The 22,397-nt window shown below is 46.2% G+C and overlaps 1 protein-coding gene across 4 annotated transcripts in view; it reads left to right on the top strand.

Moving 5' to 3' along the window:
* Positions 1-22,397, top strand: part of stxbp4 (syntaxin binding protein 4) — a 54,891-nt gene that overhangs the window by 23,818 nt on the left and 8,676 nt on the right. For 3 of the 4 annotated variants that reach the window (XM_082543729.1, XM_082543732.1, XM_082543731.1), the window contains 14 exons: positions 1,612-1,744; positions 2,062-2,168; positions 2,552-2,777; positions 3,172-3,253; positions 4,871-4,950; positions 5,350-5,446; positions 6,298-6,422; positions 7,436-7,525; positions 7,621-7,686; positions 15,827-16,006; positions 17,176-17,292; positions 17,694-17,743; positions 21,014-21,150; positions 21,291-22,310. In XM_082543729.1, the coding sequence (XP_082399855.1) occupies positions 1,612-1,744; positions 2,062-2,168; positions 2,552-2,777; positions 3,172-3,253; positions 4,871-4,950; positions 5,350-5,446; positions 6,298-6,422; positions 7,436-7,525; positions 7,621-7,686; positions 15,827-16,006; positions 17,176-17,292; positions 17,694-17,743; positions 21,014-21,150; positions 21,291-21,304 (1,504 nt within the window). In that variant the 3' untranslated portion in view covers positions 21,305-22,310. Of the gene's footprint in view, positions 1-1,611; positions 1,745-2,061; positions 2,169-2,551; positions 2,778-3,171; positions 3,254-4,870; positions 4,951-5,349; positions 5,447-6,297; positions 6,423-7,435; positions 7,526-7,620; positions 7,687-15,826; positions 16,007-17,175; positions 17,293-17,693; positions 17,744-21,013; positions 21,151-21,290; positions 22,311-22,397 lie in introns of those variants that run through there. The other variant, XM_082543730.1, reaches the window with a different exon arrangement.

A 22,397-nucleotide genomic window follows, 5' to 3' on the forward strand; every position in this document is an offset into this window, starting at 1 on the left:
CGTTGAAAGGCTGCTCCAACGGAGCTTATTGTTTCGGAGGAAAACACGAACGCGGTGCACAGTCGAGTCTTAATTGTCAGGGCTCTGTGTGCGGGCAGGCAGAGATGAGGATCCAAATGCAGGACTCGGAAAACGGAATGTAACTCAAAAAACCTCAGCTTTATTGCTGGCAGGAAAACAAACATGAAGTGAGGATGGAACACTGAGCCCAAGGACACTTAGGCATAATCTGTGGGTACGACGCGACACTGGGCATGGGAAAACACAGGGCTTAAATACACAGGGTAGTAATGAGGAAATGGGCCACAGAAGGGAGACACAGCTGGGAGAGATCAGGGCTAACGAGACATGGGGAACAAAGCTGCACACACTAACATAAGACAAAGACTTTCACAATAAAACAGGAAACATGAATCACAACTCAGAGACATGGACTCAACACAGAGACAGAAAATGAAACATGGAACTGAACTATACATGAAACCACCATTCCTAAAACATGGATAATAGAAACATGAAACTCTAATAATGATAATAATAATAATAAACATCACAACAAGAGAATGAGAAACAATCCAAAACACCAAGATAACTGAAACACAAAGTACCAGAGAAACAAAGAATAATCCATGATGCAAAAGTGAACCAAAACATAATAAACTCAAAATACTGGGTCCAACGGACCCAGAACCGTGACATTAATAGCTTACTTACAACTGGGCTCGTCAGGCTCTCTTCTTGGCTGCAGTGGTTATTATTATATTTACATGTTTCCAGCTCCCGTTTTTCCTCGATGACTGCTCATACCTTTCCACTCCCCTTTTTCTCCCTCCTCGCGCTCACAGACCCATAACGTGTATGGCAGTCCATTCTCCCAGCAGCACGGACTACACTGCCCATGATGCTACATTCTTTAGAGCTATGCTTGTAGCATTCTGCCTGTTAGCTTAGCACAACAACAACAACGAAAAGGCGCTCTCTCACTACATATCGTACTGTGTATGACTGTGTACGTGACAAATAAAATTTGAATTTGAATTTGAATTTGAATTTGAAACACACAGTCGCAGAGAGAGAGAGAGAGCGTCGCCCTGTAACCATGGCAACCATAACGCTGCCGCCTGGAACAACAGAACGTAGCTGTCAAACAAAACCAAACAGTCCTGACCCGTGACAAAATGAAACAGGAAAGTACCGCAGTGTAATCCATTTATTTCAACAAAGTAACTGTATTCTGAATACCACCTTTTTAAACGGTAACTGTAACGGAATACAGTTACTCATATTTTGTATTTTAAATACGTAACGGCGGTACATGTATTCCGTTACTCCCCAACACTGTTAACATGTTAGTAGAGCGCAGTACTGACATCCATAATCAATCTGCAGTACTGCAGTACTTTAACTACGAGTACATTGAGTGGAGTCCAGGCAGTTTGTTATTGGACGGCGGTTACATAATAAACTATGATTCAGCTGCATGGAAACACCAGCAGCCACTAAAAATAGTGAAAAGCCTCTTCAGCAGTTTGAAGCTGGAGGAGGGTTAGAGATTATGACAGCGTGCTTTTTAATCTCTCTGTCATGCCGCCTCTCTCTCTGTGTCCTCAGTGACAGTGTCATTCAGTTGATATGTGTCGCCAAGGGAACAGGCCTGGGGCTCATCATCAAGGGCGGAGCCAACCGCCCCGAAGGACCAATGGTGTTCATTCAGGAAATCGCGCCTGGAGGAGACTGCCAGAAGGTCAGCATCTTTGTGGTCCGGTGGTTTGATTCCGATCATTCTGGATTCAGTGAGAACCCCGCTGGGCAGCCCGCTGTGTCTACAGCGGACACTAAAAATGCATCTGATATGATCCACTGGAGATTCACTGGGTTGATAACAGATAAGGTGACATGTCAGTCCTCAGCAGACTCAACTTCATGCCAGCAAAAGGCCAGACTACAGCACTCGCGTTATGCTCATCTATAATAATCATACCAACTTATACTGATAGTGTTTATGTGAGCATGCTGCTGAACACGCGGTCTCACTGCTCCTGTCTGACTGTGCTGCTTCAGGACGGCAGGCTGCAGGTTGGGGACCAGCTGGTGTCCATTAACAAAGAGTCGCTGATCGGAGTGACATACGAGGAGGCCAGGGGCATCCTGACACGCACCAAACTCAGGTACGGCACACCTGATACCGAACAGACATTGTGCAAATGACAGGATAGCACACAGCAAGGACATAAAGACACAGCTGTTCGTGTGCTGCTGTTGTTTCAGGTGCTTTTCAAAGATACAGCATCGTTTACTATTCAGAAACCATAAGATAGAAAATATTAGTAAATAATAAAAACTGAATAGAAACATAAACTGAAGGTCGTCTCTGATCACTTAACACTTAGAGTCCCCCGAGAGCAGCCATTTGGCTTTTCTACCTTTAAAACCCGCCTTGGCTGGAAGGCGGGTTTTAAAGGTAGAAAGGTAGAAGGCTGGGCACTGCTGCTCTCGGGGGACTCTAAGTGTTAAATCCAGACGTTTAACTCAGACTCATCTTGTGTTCTAGACCCGACCCGACCGTGGAGATTGCCTTCATCAGGCGGAGGTCGTCCTCCAGCTCCAGCAGCGGGCCCCACAGCCCCATCTCCCTGCAGGGGTCTGGTGGTGGGGGTGGACCCCAGATAAGGGGCCCGGTCCTGGGCACCGTGCCTCAGCAGCCGGCCGTGGTTACCAAGATCACCTCCAGCCGAAACCCTGCCAGCGAGACTCTGCCATCAGTCAACGTCACCCAGGTCAGGGCGTGGACTCTGAGAGCCTCATAAAAGTTTATACAAACACAGGACACAGATTTGAGCTCTCCTTCTTTAAAGTTAGATTAGAGAGGAAGCAGGACGTCTCAGCACCGCTTTAACAAAAGAACCGCCTGGTGGTGGCGCTGAGTGTAAAGTCAGCACTAACAAGAGTCTGTTAGACAGTTTTTGATAGCCTGTCTGTGCAGGTACTTCAGCGCGGCCTGGAGAAACGTGTCGTCTCCACAGCTGAGAGCACAGATTTACAGACAACGTGTTAGTTGTTACTTCATTTATTTAAACTGTCAGTTTAATGTGAGAACAGAGTCACACGTGAGCATATCTGACACACACACACACACAGTCATTAACATGCTATGTTAATGTGTGAAAGCAGGTGCGAGTGTCTCCGAGCAGAGCAGAGCAGACACGTGTGTCCTCGCCTCCGGAGAGTCACAGCCTGCCTGAGACGAACCCCGGTACGTATCCACCGCTCAGGAAACGTCTGTGGTTTATTCACTTTGTTCACCTGCAGCTTTGTGACAGCATTTAACACCATGCAGGACGGAAACCACAGGTTTTCAGTAGTTTTAGGAACTTGGAAGAGTTTGTCTGTGAAGGTTCTCAGTCATCCAGGTCATCGTAGTCAAAGGAGCTTGCAAAGAAAAGCGTCTGGACTTCTTTAAGTTGCTTGAAGACATTTCACCTCTCATCCGAGAAGCTTCTTCAGTTCTAAGGTCAAATGGTGGAGAGTCCCAGATTTAAACCTAGTGGGAGTATCCCCCCTAGTGGAAGAGTTTCCAGATACTCAACAGCTCTGATTTGCATAAAGTAGCTTAGACCTGAATTTCACGCAGTACGGAAATCTGCAACATCAGGAAATGGTACAGCAGAATCAGGAGAATGTGAACATATGCAGGCAAATGTGTGTTCACAGACGAGCCACCGTGAGCTGTTAATAAATGTCTGGAAGGCGGGTTGGGGGGCAGATGATGCGTCCTCCTGTCACAGGAGGAAGTGAGGTAAGTGGAGGTCTGGCCTGTGACTGGCTGAAGAGGTGCGGAGCATCACTGGGATCATGAGGAGGCCTGAGGTCTTTGTCCATGTGGGAAATGTTCTGTCTGATGGACGACCTGAGGCTGTCCCAGCAAACCAGTCCGACCTGTCTCCATGGTGATGTCTGAGGCTGAAGAAGACGCTGCTAGGGTCACAGAGCTAACACACCTGTAACAACACCTGCAGAGACACAGGAGGGTTGTGTTCTGGCATAAAGGAGGCATAACTCCTCTGCAATGAACAGAATTCAAATGTATTTGATTTACAATTACAATTTCATTATATTTACCTACAAATGTTTAAAGGTTTATACAGGAAATAATTCATGATAAAAATAATGAAACTGTAACAAATGTAAGTCGTGAGTAAGACTAAAAGAAAAGGACAACAGAACATAAAACCTGCTCCATCAAACAGCCGCAGCACAGAGAGAACAAGATGCAGGAAGATGGTTTTCTGCAAAATTACCATGAAACTGCACAGTGAATAAAAAGTGATTTAAATTCGTGTCTGTTTTCCTGTAAAATACACAGAATTTAGGCAGAACTTGCATTTACTTACTATCTCATTAATTCTTTCAATATTTAAAGTGACTTCATGATTTCTTTGAGATTGTTACCTCCTCGTTTAAGTGCACCGACCTTTAAATTTGTATCGATGAATGGTGTTACACAATCGTTTCAAATTCAAATTTCCTGGTTTTGTGGTTATGTGGTGGTAAACGTGATTCTTATACTCGTTGGCTCCTCATGGTTCATTCATGTTGTTTATTTAAATATTTTTTGTAATTATTTTTGAACATTTTGTGATTGTTGCATCTCTCTGTCACAATTTCTGGTCATTTTGCATCATTTTGTAGTTGATTTGTGGATATTTTGTGTATTTTTATTCCGTTTTTGAGTTTTCTTTTGTGTCTTTGTGGACTGTTACGTGTTTCGTGTCATTCTCTCCCTGTTTTCTGTGTGTGTGTTTCATCAGCATTTGTTGTTTGTAGTTGTTTTGTGTCTTTGCAGTAACCGTGTGTGTTCCTCTGCTTCCAGAGTCTCCGAGCAGTCAGCCTCCTCAGAGGAAGAGCTCCCTCAGCGACAGCTGCCGCCTCAAGATAGAAAGGTTGGAGCAGGTGAGTGTTTGTGAGTCGCACCTTTGAACGCTTCACGCTGACGTTGAAACAGCAGAGTCAGCAGGATGAACCAACCAGGAGGCAAGAAAAAAACCAAACACGTAAATCTGCACAGAAACTATCGAGTCCTCAGTGCGACAGCATGAGGTGATGATTTCCCTGCACGCTGACGGGAACGCCACGAACATCATTCAGCTTCATGGGAACCGAGGAAAAACCTTTTTGTTCCCAAATCCAAACAAAACACAAAATGTGTTTGTGTACTTCATCACGACACAACAGTGTCAGCTGAACCAATTCATGAGCCGATACTCTCTTCTCATTGGTCAGCGGCTGTTTGTCAGTGTGTGTTTGCACCATGTGAGCTGTGTATCGATCTGTGTGTGTGGTTGTGTCCAGGCTCTGGAGCTGATTGGCCTGAAGCCCTCCGACACTCAGCGGCAGACGCTCCGGTCCAGACTGCGAGCTGATCCGGCTGGGACGGTGGCCTTCACAGGTAAGACATCATCGCTCAGCTCACCTGTGGCTGTCCTCCTGCAGGTGTCCCTCATCCTCACACCTGTGCAGGACATCATGTACTTTTATTTGTATTTAGCTCTTGTTTCTTTTCATGATTGAAGGTTTTAAGCGCAGCTCTGAGGTAAACTGATGACTGTGCTGCTGTGTTTGGACCATGTTGGTCTCCAGCAGTCAGGAGGTTTCCTGCTGTGTCCTTGTTGGATGTTTTTAGCTGGAGTTTTGTTTCTCCTGCGTTCGGCTTTACTCGCCTCCTTCCCTCCTTTGTGCCCTCGGCGGTTTCACCTGGGAAACTGGGACTCGATTCTTCTGACGTCGCAGCGACTCGAGCTTTGCACACTTTCTGCTCACTTGCGTTAACTCAGAGCTTTTATTCTGCTTTGTGGGTTTTACTGCACTGTTTGAAAAAGTGAAGGAAAAGCAGAGAGCTTCAGTAGAAAGAATAAAATGTCTTTGGCTGCTGCTGGACATCAGAGTTGAAACGTAGAAACTGTTGCTGCTGTTGGAGCAGCTGTTTGAACTGAATTCTTCTGAGCAGCCGCCAGGTCGTCACCATCACACACAGAGGGGATCCATTAATCTCACTGTTCGTAGAATAAAAACAGAAGGTGTGGTCACATGGCTGACTGTGCTCAGAGATGATCCATATTGTGTTTTCATTCACCATTTGCACAGTTTAAAGGAGGCTTGGTGATGTGGCGCGGCAGCGTTGAAGATGAAAGTCAAGTGCAGGACGCAGATCTGCAGGTTTTGTCGCTGCTTCGGCCTCAGAGAGGCTCGGGTTGGCGTTCTGCCTCCTGCTGAGCGCTCGTGTCTGTTTTCTGTTCCCAGACTTCGAGAGCCTGATCAAGGAGCTGTTCAAGCCTCAGCTGGAGGAGCTGGGCGTCACGCAGCCCGGGTCTCGCTTCACGTCCGACGACCTGTTCAGCTTGCTGGAGTCGCCCAGCGACCCGAGGGTAGGAGCGTGCAGCACAGCGCACACGCCTGATGTCACACAGTTACTGAACTTTATAAACAACTTTTAACTGTAATTTACTTTAAACTCATAGAAAAGATGCTGAGTGACTCATCCTGTATGTATGCACGTATATGCAGCCTTCAGGAAAAGCACAACAGAGTACTAACACAGTTTTCAGTTTTGCAGTGCAGACAGTGTTTGTAGAATATTACAGTATGTTAAAGTATGTGGGGGGTGTGGGGGGGTCATCAGTGTCAGTCACAGCACGGAGATGGTGGAGGCGGTCACAGCAACAGAGCAGGGAACACCTGGAGAAGGTGTAGGTGGGAATGATGCTGCCTGTGCGGCGTTTCTAACGGGATCGATTCTGCTTCTTTATTTTTATCTTTTCATTTTATTGTTTATTAGAATAAAAAAGTGACCTTTAAGCTCCAGTTTTACTTTGCTGGTTATAAGCAAAATAAAAACGTGGACATGGTGAGCAGTCGCTTTATTTATACGTCTGTTAGTACAGTATGAGTGATGATGTCATCAGATGATGTCATTAACAATGCTCCCAAAGTCTCCAACAGAACAAACACTGCTGTAAAGTTTTAATATGGGAGTCAATGGGGACTCACTGCTGCCTCCGGTGGTTTTCTGAGATCACCTGGATTCATCAGACTGAGGATCATCCAGGTTTAAGTGAACAGGAGCACGTGATGACTCCACGTCCACTCCACTGTGGACGCTGCCATTGAACAGGAGGGTCCTATCAGCAGAGCTGTGCTGGGGTCACACAGGGTCACACAGGTCACACAGGTTCGGTGGACTTGAGAGCAGCAGCAGCTGCACCTGTGAGAGGATACAGGTGTGATTAATGTTCAGGTCATCGTCACACAAGCCTCAATGTGCTGCTTTCACTCGCTCTTCATCATTTACGGCACTTTCAGCCTGACACTCACGCTAACGAGATGCTAACGAATCGTTCTCTGTCGCAGATGTTTCTGATGTGTTTGTGTGTTTGTGCAGCCGTCACTGTCGGACTCAGAGGACCTGGAGGAGATGGAGCGGCTCAGGAAGGAGCACATCGAGGCTCTGAGGGAGATCAAGAGGCTGCAGGTAGACTCACGCCTGAGTCATTTTGTAGAATTCAATCATATCCAAAGAAAAGTGGGCTTCAGTAAATATTCTAAAGTGTCGGTTCTGATCTGCAGGAGCAGCTGGTCGAGTCTCAGAGAGTCCACCATCAGATGGAGGAGGAGCTCAGCAAGGTCAAACAGGTGAGTCACGCCTGCTGCACTCATCCGACCTGCGCACGTGTGTGAAAACAGGAAGTCATACACAGGTCATGTGTTGGTCAGTGGCTGTGGTGGATGCTGGAGTCAGGAGTGTGTGTGAGACGAGGTGTGATCAGCAGGTGGAGCCCTTCATACACACACACACAAACCGACCTGCAGGTGTGATGATAAAGAGCTTGTGTGTGTGTGTGTGTGTGTGTGTGTGTGTGTGTGTGTGTGTGTGTGTGTGTGTGTGTGTGGGAGGACTGTGAGCCCCGTGGTGAATCTGTTTTTATTTTGGGCTCTAGAATAGCTCCTCCTCCTCCTCCTCCCCACATTGTGTTTGTTGTGATTCAGAGCTGAAGGGTCTCGGCCTCTCTCGCTCCCGCTCGGTTGCATAAATCAATCAATATCTACATTTAGCCGACAAGTGCACCATAACAACAAAGGCCGGTGGGGCGTTTCCTTACCTGAGTTTCAGACCCAAGGAGCAGAAATGAGGAGGATGCAGAGCTGAGCGTTCACTTCCTGCTCTGCAGTCGCGCCTTTAGCTTCTCGCCGAGTGTTGGCAGCTTTGCAGACATTGGACTTTTTCTATTCTTTGCTTTTTCATAGTGAAACCTTTTTCTTCTTGGACTCTGCCAGAGCAGCTTTGCATGACACACAGTTCATAATAATCATTCCTTATGTGATTCTGGGCCTTGGTGCAGGCCCTCAGTTCATCCTCTGTCTGAAACAGGTTATTTTAGCCCCGCCCATTGTGAACAAAACGCTAATGGGTGGGTCCTGGGATATCTCCCATCTATGACATCATACAGTTAAAAGAGTAAAAACACTGTGTGGAACTGAGTGTCAGAGCAGTCTGTTCATCCAGTGGCTTCATTATTAGAAACTTTGACCATGCTAATGAACATCCAGGGGAAACGCCCCCTGCTGACCATCAGAAGGAATGCAGTACCACTTCAGTGTGCACCTGAGGTGCAGAGGCACTGCATCAACTCACAAACTCTAAGAACACTTTAAAATATTCTGAAGTCTACTTTGCGTCTCTGTCATCTGTCCTGGTATAAAAGCAGGTTTTAAGCAACGTTAGCTGCTCAGACATGTCCTGGCTGCCTGCAGTCACATCAGGGCGCAGATCACGACTGTCAGCTTCAGCGCTGCCTGCATATTTAACAAACCTGCACAGCTGAATTAAGCTGACAGCCTTTAATCGTCTGAGGGAGGATTTGATCAGGTTTCCAGGCTGGAGTCACTTAGCCTTCCACACTCACACTGTGTTTGCATGCAGATAAATCACCTGGACATCATTATTGTTATTATTATAATCTGATCCAGGTTCCGCCTGTTTCGGAAACTGTGTTTGCTTGTCAGTAAAAGTCGTTGGAGGTGTGAGTCGTTGGTGCTCCTGAATAAGCTGAAGTGCTTTTAATATCCTTTGTCTGAGCGTGGCATTTTAACGGCTCTGCCACAGCTTTCAGCTTCGAGATGGAGAAGTTATGTTATTATTACATAACAGTCAAACAAAGCAGGAAGCAGCCGTCGGTGCAAATGTGAGTGTTGTTTCTCAGGGAGCACAAAAACCTTTGGTCTGGGTAGAAGCCGGACCGGCCGCTGCTCTTTTGTTCCGCCGCGCGCTGCCAGGCTGTACAGCTTGTGCACAGCGAGGGATTTTTCTTCCATTATGCTGCCTTTTCTGGGGAGCGAGCAGGCGGGCGGAGGAGAGCGGGCTGACATGCTCCTTCATTAGAGATGGAAGTCAGCCTTTAAGACGGGGGGGGGGGGGGGGCTCTCAGAGCCCCTCGGGCCCCCCTGAAGCCACAGCTGGAGGGAAGAGAGCTCACGCTGGGATCCATTAGTTACCAAACCATACACCACACACACACAGACACACACACAGACACACTCACACCTCATCTCCACACTTAGTGGACACTCTACACTGGAAACCATCCAGGAGTCTAATTTTACCAGCCAGTGTGTCCCAGTTCTGAGCCACTCTGCTCTGATGGTCACACTTGTGCTGTGTTGTTGGACAGCGTGTCGCGCTACTGTGCAGCACAAATTACAGTAAATGATGTCCTCCAGAGGCACAAAGTAAAGAAAAGACTTGCATTCCTGTTGGACTCCATTATTAAACGAGGACATTCATGCACAGCGATGTTGTCACCCTGCCCGTGGACCGTGGTTTCATGTAAAGAAAACCCAGTAATTATGTTCTTTATGATGAGGGCAGCGAGTGAAGCATGGCCTGTATATAAAAGATGGATGTAGTCACCATGACATCACCCACTGGTTTTGGTCTCGTTAGCCTTTTGGCAGTAATAATGTTGTTATTTGGACCATATATAAAAGTGAGCGTGGACCGACACTTGCTCTCTGGGTTGTTGGAGACTCAAGTGGCCATCATAGGAACTGCAGTTTTTTTGAGTAATTCCACGTTGGGTTTATATTTCAGTCCTGGAAGCTCCTGTGTGAAGGTAATGTGCTGAATTAAGTCGATGTACGTGACCTTTGCAGTTGTGACAAAGTTTAAAGTTATCACTGTTGTTTCATTTTAGGTAACTATTCATATACTGAAGGAGTGGCAGGTAAAGAAGTGTGTGATCCCCCTATAGATGGAACACACCCTCCAGTCCCACTTCTTAAAGATCACCACCCCAGCCTGCCAATCCAGAGGTACCACTCCTGATCTCCACACAATATTGTAGAGGCGTGTCAACCATTACAGCCCTAAAACGTCCACAGCCATGCTGGCACCTATTGGCTGCCTCCAAAGTCCCACAGGGTATCCCAGCGGGATAGTGCTTCTTCTTCAGCCGTTCCCCTCACCTGTGAGGGGGTTACCACCATGACAGGCACCAACCTCCTTGTAGCCGTAGCGCAGTGCAGCAGCTTCAGTAGTGTAGGTGCTGACCACGGTCCATTCAGACTCAATGTCCCCATGTCTCCCCTACTCGGACTGACTTTCCTCGGTTTACCACAGTTTTCACTCAATAAGTCATGAGAGCATCTCGTTCATGAAAATCAAAACTGCCATTTTTGAAACGACGCAATGAGGGAAATGGCTCCAAGAAACGACGCTATGGTCCCCAAGTCTGGCGAAAAGCCACAGACCGAGCAGCAGGTATATTCTTGCCTCAATGTCCACCTTTGTTGTAGCGTTCGTGTCGTATGCAATGTAAAATCACTCGATCTGAGTTGAGCTGTGGTGAGTCGATCCGAGTAGGTGTTTATGGGAAAGGTGCTCACATGTTCAGGCACCTTCCATCGCAATCAGATATGATGATACGATCTCAAAATTGACCTGCTGCCTAGGGTGTCCTGGTGCCACGAGCACTTATGGACACCTTTATGTTTGAACATGGTGTTTTTATGGACAAACTGTGGTTTGCACGGGAATCCAGTACCAGAACACCACTGGGGTTCAGACCTGGGAGGCCATTCCTCCCAGTCACGCCCCTCCATGTCTCACTGTTGTTGACCAGATAAGCGTTGAAGTCTCCCAGTAAGACATTTTTTCAAAGTTTCCAAAAAACTTTCCCCATTCAACAAAAAAAAACCAATTCATTACTTTTGCTTGATGTCCCTACTTTCCATTAATGTCCTCGCTCCAAAGGTTAAAACCTGAGATTGGTCCCCACAGAGCTGGAGTGGTGGACATGAACATAAACCTCATTCTTGAAACGGCAGTTTGCAGATTTTTTAATTACTAGAGAAAATTGGAGGTAACAGATGGATGACACACACTATGTGTGTGCGCGCGCGTGTGTGTGTGTGTGTGTGTGTGTGTGTGTGTGTGTCCAGCATTTCAGAATCTTGTTCATAAATCATTGCATTTACTTCATGTGTGTTCTGTTAGCTTCCACTGCATATGATGTCGCAGCAGGAGGATGAGAGCTGCCAAATTCTCCCCAGTCTGCTTCCTCTTTGCCTCGAGTGTGTGTGTGTGTGTGTGTGTGTGTGTGTGTGTGTGTGTGTGTGTGTGTGTGTGTGTGTGTGTGTGATCTCAGGCACTCAGAGCTCAGTAAACCCTCAGTTTCAGACAATTTGTTCTCATTATAGCAGATAAATATATTTCTTTTTTGCCTGCATGAGTATCTTTACATGAGGGGGAGTTTTGGGCCCCCGTGGTGTTTTGCATGCTCCTCGGTGAAATCTTGCAGTGTTTCTTTCCTGGTTCGTGTTGCACTGAGTGTTGTGACAAAACTCAGTGTTCACTCTGATCTGTTAGTGCCACCAAAGATCAGTTTACCGTGCGATGTTTATTTCAGCGCTGCAGGGTTACAGGTTATTGGCTGCCAGTGTGCCAACTGTACTGGGAGTGGTTGCTTCCAGTTATGAGTGTCTAATTATTGCTGGTGTCTGTTTCACTGCCCTGAGAGTTACATAACCTCCACGCTACAGACTGGCTCTCCCTCTGCATCAAAGATCACATGGGGTCAAAGCCCAGCTGGGCCCGTATGCCAGCACATATTTCCCTCTGGCCTGTAGTGCTTTTATTCATCTGCATAGCTTGAGTTGTGACGTGCTCCTGTTTGCTTTATCGAACATGGAGCTCCAAATTTCTCATGGTTTTCATCCAAGTCTGAGGCCACGGTGGTCAGCATGAAGAGGTGGAGCGCCCACTCTGGCAATGGTTAAGTGTCTCGGGGTTTCCCGGGCGAGTGTTGGGGTGATGCCTGCGCACTCTGCACCTATAGCAACAAGCTGAGAGCAGTGACATACAAGCTTCCTCTGAAGGGTGTAGCTTGGATTTCTGGGACTTCAGTCAGTGGAGGTGGTTTGGGTGTCTGACCAGGGTTCCTCCCGGGTGCCTCGTTGGTGTGGTGGTTGTCCAACTGGCCTTGGGGCAGGAAATGATGTGCTTTAGCTGGTCTGTGAGCTCTTACTCGTATCTCGCTCTTAGAGCTGCAGGCAGGGCTGGACTGGGACAAAAAATCGGCCCGGGCATTTTGACTAGAGACCAGCCCACCAGGTATTACAGGAAAAACCATAAAGCCTTTGAATGAAAGCAAACGCTGTGGTGACGGTGATGTACAGTCTTGTTGGTATATGTATGATTTCTATATGTTGTACATCAGATAAAAACTTTGGTTGTAAGATTCAGATAATTATTTAATAAAAGCTAGACATTTTAAATGAGAATAAGAAAGTATTTCTTTGTGCCCCCCTCTCCCTGTTAATGCCCTACCTGCCCCCTGGCAACACTTTGCTAGACCCGCCCCTGCACAGTTACCAGCTGTCAGTTACACAGAAAAGGATGCTGGTGTTATTTGTCTCCCAGAAACAGTTCATAACTTCAACTCATCCATGTCACCTAAAAGGTAAACCTGTTTCTCCATCACAGCTCTGATGATTCAGTAAGGACATCTCCTGGTTTCATTTTCATGTTTCCCTCTCACCACATATCTAAACCAACATCATGACCAGCAGCTTTACAGCTGTGGCTCCAGCAAACATCAGCTGATACTAGAAATTAATATTAAATAAATTCTAACAACAGCTGATCAAGCTTAAACGTGCTGCTGTTGTTTAGCGCGACATCCGCTGGTTTCTTCTTTCTGGCGCAAAGTGGACGATAAACAAACAAGAGAGCCGATCAGCTGATCACTGATCAGTTTCATGATTGAAGTAGAAACAGGAGAGAGAGGGGAGAGAATGAGAGAAGAAGAGGCAGCTGCAGCGTAAAGACACAGAATAAATCCAGCTTTGTGTCTTTTTCATTGTAGCTGAAGTCTGGGACAAACTGTGTTCCTTTTCACCTCAAAACGAAATGTGTAATATTTTCTCTGAATACCAGACGATTCCGTCTTTTTACGGGACGGTTGGCAGCTACTAACTTATGAATAAAATAAAGCTCACTATCAGTAACATCATAGCACCACCCAGCTGTATAGAAACTCCGTCATGCTAGCTAGTAGCAGTACGAGTTATTGTAACTGACTGTAAAAAGTCAGCACAACGAAAATAAACTAAACTTGGTTCATATCTGACCCAGATAGACTGCAGCTCATAACTTCTTACCTGAAGTTCAGTTCACCGCCTCGGGGCTCTGCTCCTCCTGCCTCCCCTTCCCCTCATCCACCTGCTGGCCTCTGTGGAAGCTCCGCCACAGCCACCACCAAACAACTGAGTTGTTTTTACACATCTGCCAGCATCTGGCCAATACACCACCTTTCACTGTTTATACTGTTATAAAAAAATAAAATAAAATAAAAAATCATCGGCCCATAAAAACAAAAAATCAAATCACCGAGCAAATGCCCGGTGGGCCGATGGCCAGTCCAGCTATGGCTGCAGGAGGTGGATAAGTGGGCGAAGAGTTTGGGCTTCACTGTGAATGAAAAGCTGCCAGCTGCAACTGAAATATGACTAAAATTGAGACAGCATTTGTTGTGCTTTGATTCTGTAGAGAAACAAACAGGTTTAGACACATCGGTGACTCATTGTTACACGGCTGTCGTTCACACTCTGTTTGACACAGGAGTAAAAATGTTTGTTTGCAGAGCAGCATGTCAGCGTCACTCTGAGCTGGTGAAAGGTGTGTGTTTAAAATGCTGCTGGTCCACAGAGCCCAGCCTTGTTCACTTTGACCTGACTGAATGTGGCTTTGTGGTTTTTGCAGAGTTCAGATCGGGCACAGTGCTGACGTTTTGAAAAATAATGAGCCAGGAGTGAGACGAGGACATGAAGTAAGCTCTGTGTCTTGTTTTTGTTCCAGCATTGTTACGTAAGAGAGCGCCAGCCAGTCAGTCGGGCCCGGCCGCGCTCTTAAATCACACAATCAAACAATAAGAGCTCATTCCGAGAAAAACTCCACCAACAACAACAACCTGCCAAAAAGCGACGATGACCTGTCGTTTTATTTTTAGCTCAAGCATTACTCATGCTGACGGTGTGACTGCACAGAGACGTCTGAGTCTTAACAGCGACTGCAGTGCTCACTGAAATATCACCTGGTCAATGCACCGTCATGAAATGTTATAATGGCATTCATGGTCCTCAGAGGATGACGTCTACTGATGCTGACGGCTGGTAGATTCTGCTCACTCTGGAGGGCATGGTCATCGGCCTCTGGTAACACTGTGAGGGACCTTGATCAGGAAACGTTCTTCAGTGCAGTTCATGCACAAATATGTAGGACTGCTTTCCTGCCTGGTTCTGCAGGAGGTTTCTTCCTGTTCAAAGGGAGTTTTTCCTTCCCACTGTCGCCAAAGTGCTTGCTCACAGGGGTTGTCTGATTATCTGTGTTACTATAGGGGTTTTAGCTTACAATAAAGTGCGCCCTGAGCCGACTGTTGATGTGAAATAAATAAAATGAATTAGCATCTCATAAACTGCATTTGTGGAACGTTTATAAGTGTCAGTGTTGTTTTAAATGATTAGAGGTTTATTTTAACCTAGTTTTATAAAAATGAGTGCACATTAAAGTCAGTTTAAAGACACTGAAAACCATTTTTCTGCTCCTCATTTTGTCTCGACTTCATCTGGTCCTTTAGTCTGACTTTCTAAGGAGTCTTTCCTGTTTTGGAGTTTCTATCGTTCTCCTGTTCACTGCTAGTTTACTTGGATTTCATGGCTTTTGGATCTTGGCTGTAGCCTACAGATCTCAAAGTGAAGCCGATGATTACGTGCTTCAAACCTGCATTATTTCTAACGATGGGGTTAATGTCAGTGAGAAATTCCTTGCTCACCTCTTTCACATTTTCCTGATCAATTCATGGTGTCAGCTGCTGGTAAAAATCAAGATAAAGGTTTAGTGCCGTGAGCGTTCATCAACAGTTTGATCGATCTTTGTCACCAGACAGAGGTTTGTTTTATTGTTTTGATGATAACGCTGCTCTCCAACCGTAGGTAACCTTATCACAGACAGAGGTATGCTGAGCGCTGACAGGCCTGCTGGGACTCGACTGCACAGCCTGCTGATTCAGAGAAACGTCCCCGAGGCCACAGCAAAGAGCCTCATCACACTAACTCATCCTGACACCACGAATCCCAAATCATGGCACGACCACCTGGGAGGCCTCTCAAAAGCACTGAGCAGGGCCTGAAAGCACCACTGAAAGTCTACTGAGTAATCCCTCAGGTTCTTCTTCTACCCCATCCTCCCCCTCTCCTCTTCCTCCACTCTTTCTGACAGGAAGTGAAACACAGCGCGGAGGAGAGCCGAGCTCTGAGGACTCGAATCCAGCTGGCTGAGGCAGCCCAGAAGCAGGCCAGAGGGATGGAGATGGACTACGAGGAGGTGATCCACCTGCTGGAGGCTGAGATCGCAGAGCTGAAGACTCAGAGGATGGAGCACCAGGCACCAGCCAACAAGGTGACTCACACCACATGGATCAGTTCACGGTAGGCACCGAGCAGAGCTGCTCTCTGACGATTACCGCAGAGTCCCGGTCAGCTAAGTACTTTTATTTCTCTAGATTATGTGTGAAACCATTTTCAGCTTCAGTTATGTGGCACATTTATAAAACTGGAAGGATGAGGAAGCAGGAAGGCAGCTGACTGCACCGTCCAACCAGCCACCAAGCAAACCCATTGACCCAAGACCACAAAGATCGTCGCTGAGTCATCGTAAAATCAAACATTTCTATGATGATAGTGAAAAAACAGCAACCTTTCTGTCATGTAATGGTTTTTCTATTACTTTAGTGCAGCATGTTTGCAGCCTGGGCTTCTGTCTCTCAACACGGGAACAATGAAAGGGGAATATTAAAAATACAGGCTTTTTGGTGCCGGGTTATTGCTGCTCCAGGTCCTGGTTTCGTCTTCAGGCCTGAATGTGGGTCAGGTGTATTTGGTGACAGAGCCGCTTCCCTCTCTGACGTAGGCTTTGCAGAAATCCGCTCAGCGTTGTTTCTCTGAGCCATCGGCACAAAACAAAAGTCTGCAGAAAGAAACAAAAGTGCTCACACTGGAAACAAAGAGCTTTTGTCCAAACGCCAGAGCACGACTGCATGCAAACACTCCTCCTTTTCATTAACAGCTTTTACTGGTCACGCACCAAAGACAAGCACAGGAAATGAGACTTTTGTAAGATGTTTGGCCTCTTTGGCTCCTGTCTGTGTTTGTGGTGTCTGCTTTAGTCTCCGTGAACCAGTTCATCGAACACTAATTTACAGTTAAATGACCTGTTTCAGGGTCGCCGGCTCCACTGCTTTTAATTTAACATATTTATGATCGTTTTAAAAAGCGCTGAGAAAGGGAACTGAAAAGGTTGGACGTGTAACAGCCAGTTACAGTTAAAGCAGAAACAGGAGCCAAAAATGAGCTTTTTGTTTTACTGAAGAGAAGCTTGATGCAAAAGTATTTAAACAGACAGGGAGGAAGCGGTGACACCCGAGGGGGGTAGCTCAGCAGGTAATCACAGTGGGAAAAACTGTGGGCAGGAAGTAAGGACTACTTTCTTTAAAGGACGAGATGTGAAACAGGAAGTGCACAGGAGACGAAGATCATAAATGTCCAGAACCTGAATGTTTTTGATCTCAGGAGGAGACGGACGAGCTGAAGAAGAGAGCGGCCGTCCTGGAGTGTCAGCTGCGGAAGAGCGAGGCGGCCAAAAAGGGTTTCGAGATGTCAACGGGAAAACTGCTGAGCTTCGTGGAGGTAAAACTTTTCAGCTTTCAGACATCACGATACAGCAACACTTTCAAAAATAGTTTCATTCACAGTCATTGTTTGTAGGGGAAAGACTCCCATTGACCCAAATGGCAAAGGTCATCTTTAAAAGCAGATGAGGTTTGAGTGGAGATCACAGAATGAGAAGTAAGAGATGTGCTCGCTGCTGCTGTGGGTTTGAAATCAGATCCTTTCATCAGTGTTGACTGTCGACAGAGAAAATAATGGCCTTCAGATAACTCTCATACCGAGGAGACGTTTTACATGAAAAGATGTTTTCAGCAGGATTATTTCTGTTTATGAAATAAGTTTTTGGTGCAGCTGGAAAACAAAATAAAAGACAAAGAAGAAAACAAACAACCTTCTTTTTTGTTTGTTTGTTTCTGCAGAATGTTCAGGAGTTCCTACTCGAAAGTCACGGCCCCCCAAAGAGCTACAGGTAGAGTGTGTGTGTGTGTGTGTTCTTGTAAATATATCCTTGTGAGAACCATTGTAAATGTTTCACCTTGTGAGGTCCTCAGTGTGATAAAGGACTTCACTGTTAGTATTCAGTAAATTTACTATAGCAAAAGTACTGCAGTAAACTCTATGGGTAAAAGAGTAGTGTATGTTAATGTACTGCAGTATGTGCAGTACTAACTGTAATGCTGTAAATGTGCAGCAGGTTTGCAGTGACGTGCTGACCAGAGCACAGAGAGTCAGTGACAACGAGTCAATGGCAATGTGAAGTTAACAGGTGGCGAGCGATTAAGAAGCTGTTGACAGACATATGAGGAGATGTTAAATAGGTTAGAGGGTTACCTTGGCAACCACATCCTGGAAAGTCCATTAAGGACAAACCATCAGCCACGACCAGCAACCAGCTGATCACTTCCTCTGCTCACCTGGTTTCTCTCATCGGTTATTTTGACATTAAAGTCGCTGAATCTTATTGACTTTCTGCTGTCATTGCTTGAGATGGGCTTATACAGAGCCTGAGAGTGCATCATCATCATTATTATTATCATTATTATTATTATTATTATGGTCCTCAGGGTGCCCACAAAGACAGCTGAATCACAAACCTGTGTGTTCGATGATAATTGAGAGCCTGCTGTTCGTTAGCGACGCGGTGGCCGTCCTAACGAGTCAATCTGCTCAGTGTGAGCTGGTAAAGCGGTCGCTATAGAAACAAGCAGCCTTCATCTGTATGTTTCATTACTGTGTGTGTGAATTTACATCAGTGTGTGTGTGTGTGTGTGTATGTGTCCCTACCTGAACAGGGTGGTACAGTGGAAAGAGAAACTTGAGTTCACCAAGTTTCAAACACACGGCTCAGTTTGACCCGTCAGGACAGCTCACGTGTGTGTGCACAGTATATGTAATAATGTGTGTTTACAGGTTACTGTGTGCGTGTGTGTGTGTGTGTCTGTGTGTGAATAGACTGTGACTGCGACCCCGACACCTCAGTCTGTCACGTAATGATCCAGCTGAGAGCAGAGCCCATTAGCCCAGGTTACACACACACACACACACTCTCTCACACACTCTCACACTCAGCGGTCCAGCTTGACCCACTTCAGTGCAGGTAGGACAGCAGTTACTTCCTGTTAATGGTCGCCCGCAGTGAGCGGCGGTGAGATGGCGGCGTTATGAAATGAGGAGCGTGTGTGAGGTCACTCTGTGCTCGTTATCAACAATCATCTGATCAACTTCCACAAAGACACCAACAAAGAAGAGTAGGTCACACGTTACAGCACTTCCTGATCTAATTTCCTCGTTTTTCTAACTCTCATCCTTGTTTCCTCTCTCCTTCCTCATATTATCCTTTCCATTCTTTTATCCTTCCTTTTCCTCTATTTTTTTTTTGTTCTTTCCTTTTTCATCTTGTACGTGTCTTTTCTATTTTAACTCTCCTTCCTCACAACCTTTCTTTCTGCAGATTTCTCCTCCTCTCACTCCTTATTTCCATCCATCAGTCTCCATCTTTCCTTCCTTTCCATTTTCCTTATTTCTGACTTTCCTTAAGTCTTTGTCTTTCTAATTTTTTTTGTTCCATTTCTCTTTCTATCTTTCCTTCTTTGCTGTCTTTCATCTTACCTTGTGCCCTTTATTACTGTCATCTTTCCTTTTCTTATCCTCTCAGCGTTAATTTAACCCCCCAGCTCTTCTTCTTCTTCTTCTTCTTCTTCTTCTTCTTCTTCAGTGTTTATTCGATTTCTCCTGCCTCCTCTCTCTGTTTTCCTCTTATCACCTCCTCATCGTGGTTTCCTCGGCTCCTTCTGGCTGCTTGTGTAACTCTGATTCAGTGAATCGGGTCACTCGGTCAGGTTATCAGCTCGGACACCTCCTGCCTGCTTCCTTTTATTTCAGTCCAGGTCAGAGGGACACCTCCACTCGTCTTTCATAACCGTGGGACCCCCCCCACCGGGCCCTGCCTTTCCTTTTATTCACCTGTCTGGTTGTTTCTGGGCCACCAGGCAGCTAAAATGTCAGCCGGCGCCTCTGTGAGTGCGTTCAGAGACGCAGGCGTGAGGCTTGAGTCAGAAATAAAGGCTCATTGATGCCGACTCAGTGGCTTTCTGAATCATGAATATCAGTCTTATTAAGGTCGTTAGTCATCAGCGCCACAGTACTGACAGAAAGAAATGTCCCTGAGGACGGAGGAGCAGGTTCATACTGGGGGGAGGATAGTAGAGCGCTGTGAGACGGCAGGAAGTGACCTGACGGTTTGGTCCACACAGCGTCTGCAGGGTTTGAAGAGTGCACCGATCAACCGACCGGGACCAGAATCTGTCCTGATTGGTCACCACTCGGTCAGCCTCACGTACGTCTGATATTGAGCACACACACAGCAGTGCAGGTAAAAAGTCACACACTTACAACTACATGCTAACACGCTGTTAGCGTGGAAGCTCCTCGCTGTCAGTAAAGAGAACATTCGCTAAACGGGAGGAAACACCATGGAAACGTCCGTAACAACAAACCAGATGAGGCGCTTGAATCACCTTCACACAGCTGACATGGACGTTCAAAAGAAGCTAATGCTAAAGTAGGGCTGAGAGCCACCTACAAGCTAGTAGCCTCGGTATGAGCAACGAAACAGTTGGGATGGATGTCCTGCTTTCAGCTGAAATCCTAAATGTGCCAGAAAATAATGAAAATACCTGAAATGTATTTAATACAAAGCCTGTGCAGCTTCTTTTGTCTGGTCAGATCTGTCAGTTCCTCATGATCAGCGATCTCAGGGAGAAAAAAAACCTGCAGCTTGTGAAGTTTAATCTTTTCTTTTACAATCAAAACTTTTTGCATTGAAGGAAAACTGAGTTTGTTTTTTTATCTGCTGTCAGTGAGTTTTCTTAGAAAATCAGAGTAAATATCAGAATAAAACCTGAAATAAGCCGGAGAAAAAGAAGAAGGTAGCAGCTTGTTTGTGTTTTAGTCCATGCTGGGACTCTGATCAGCCAATCACACAACCAATCATTTCACCCTCGACTCAACGAACCAAGTATTTGAAGCCTGAAGCAACACAGTGCTCTCAGCGAGGACGACCTGCCGAGGCTTCGTCGTTTGTTTGGGACATTCTCTGGGCTTTCTGTCCTGAGATTTTGTTATGAAAGGACCTCTGTGAGCTCCGCAGCTGCAGACGACCTCCACCAAGGTCCTCTCAGACCGAGTTAGTGATCGTTGTGTTACTTCACCTCTGACTCATCCTTGTCTCTGTTTGCAGCTCCGGAGATGTCAAAGTCGGGGCGTCGTCTCAAGGTCTCGCTGCCCGCTACAAGAAAAGCCCGTGGACGGCGGCCACACTCGCCCAGGAGGCGCAGGAGCTCACTCGGACTGTCAGAGCCATCCTGGATGTCGACTGTAAGTGATCTCAGCTCCACGCACGCCGGTCTGCATGTCCTCCTCCTCCTGCTCTTCCTGTCTGTGTGTGCCGCCCCGCATGAAGCCGAAACAAACAATCCCGTCGACCCGCCGCTGTGAGCGACTGTCCTCCGTTTCAGTGCTGAGCTTCTAGACGACCCGACTGTTGGAGAACAAAGTCGTCGAGATGTCGGCCGGACTTCAGCATCCAGCCGTGATCCCCACCGCTCTCTCCCCAACACCTCCTCAGCTCCTGCTGAAGGACTCGCCATGTCAGAACTCTGCATGAAAGCATCTGCACACAGAACAGCAGCTTTATTCCAGCGTTTTAACCTGCGTTCGCTGCAGGACGGGTCAGGTGTTTCACCTGGAAACACGACAGGAGAGAGTTTGGTGCAGGTTAACTCACTCGATGAAGGCGTCTGTGAAGCTGAGCGCCTACCTGAATGTTTTCAAGTTTGGCCATCGATGAGAGAAACGGCACCAAAACCCGCAGCTCCACATTCACAATCAATTGTTGTTAATTGCCTGAAGAGAAAGTTTTCATATTGTTCATATTCGTAATAGAACTCAGCTTTATTTAAATATCATTACTTTTCTTTGTCAAAGTGCTAATTTATGTTTGTAACCATTTTCAGCCCTCAGTGTTAGCATTATCAGCTAATTAGTGCTGAGGAACATCCGAATAAAAGCCCAGAATTTCAAAAACCAACATTTGAAGGTCGGCTCTGCGGCGCTTTTTCAGATTCTTCACAAAATTTTAACGCATAAAAGAAACGTGAACGTTAATAAACAGCCGATGCAGGTTCAACGTGACGTCACATTTTCAGGTGGACGAATACGAAAATCCACAGAATTAAAATGTATAATAAATGTTTTTTTAAACATATAGATGTTAATAATCACTGTATGATGATGATGATGATGCAAAGTTCATATTGGTCTATCCATTAAATACAGGCGGCATGCAGACACACAGCAGCTTTGTTATTGGTCAGTTAGATGTTATTTCTTATCTTTCCATCATTTCCTGTTATAATGGCACCAGAACTCACGATTAACCTGGTGGGTGGATAAAACATTCATGTAGTCCTTTGACTCCTGCCCTGCCTCTGTCTCAATAAATATCTTCATTTAACAAACAGTATAAACAATGTAAACTTACACATTACAGTATCATAAGGTTGCCATGTGCAGTAGCTGCCGCTCCGCCACGAGCGAGCTCACACAGCTTAGATAACTTACTG

Source organism: Aulonocara stuartgranti, assembly GCF_965226115.1.
Source record: "Aulonocara stuartgranti genome assembly, chromosome: 8".
NCBI lineage: Eukaryota > Metazoa > Chordata > Actinopteri > Cichliformes > Cichlidae > Aulonocara > Aulonocara stuartgranti.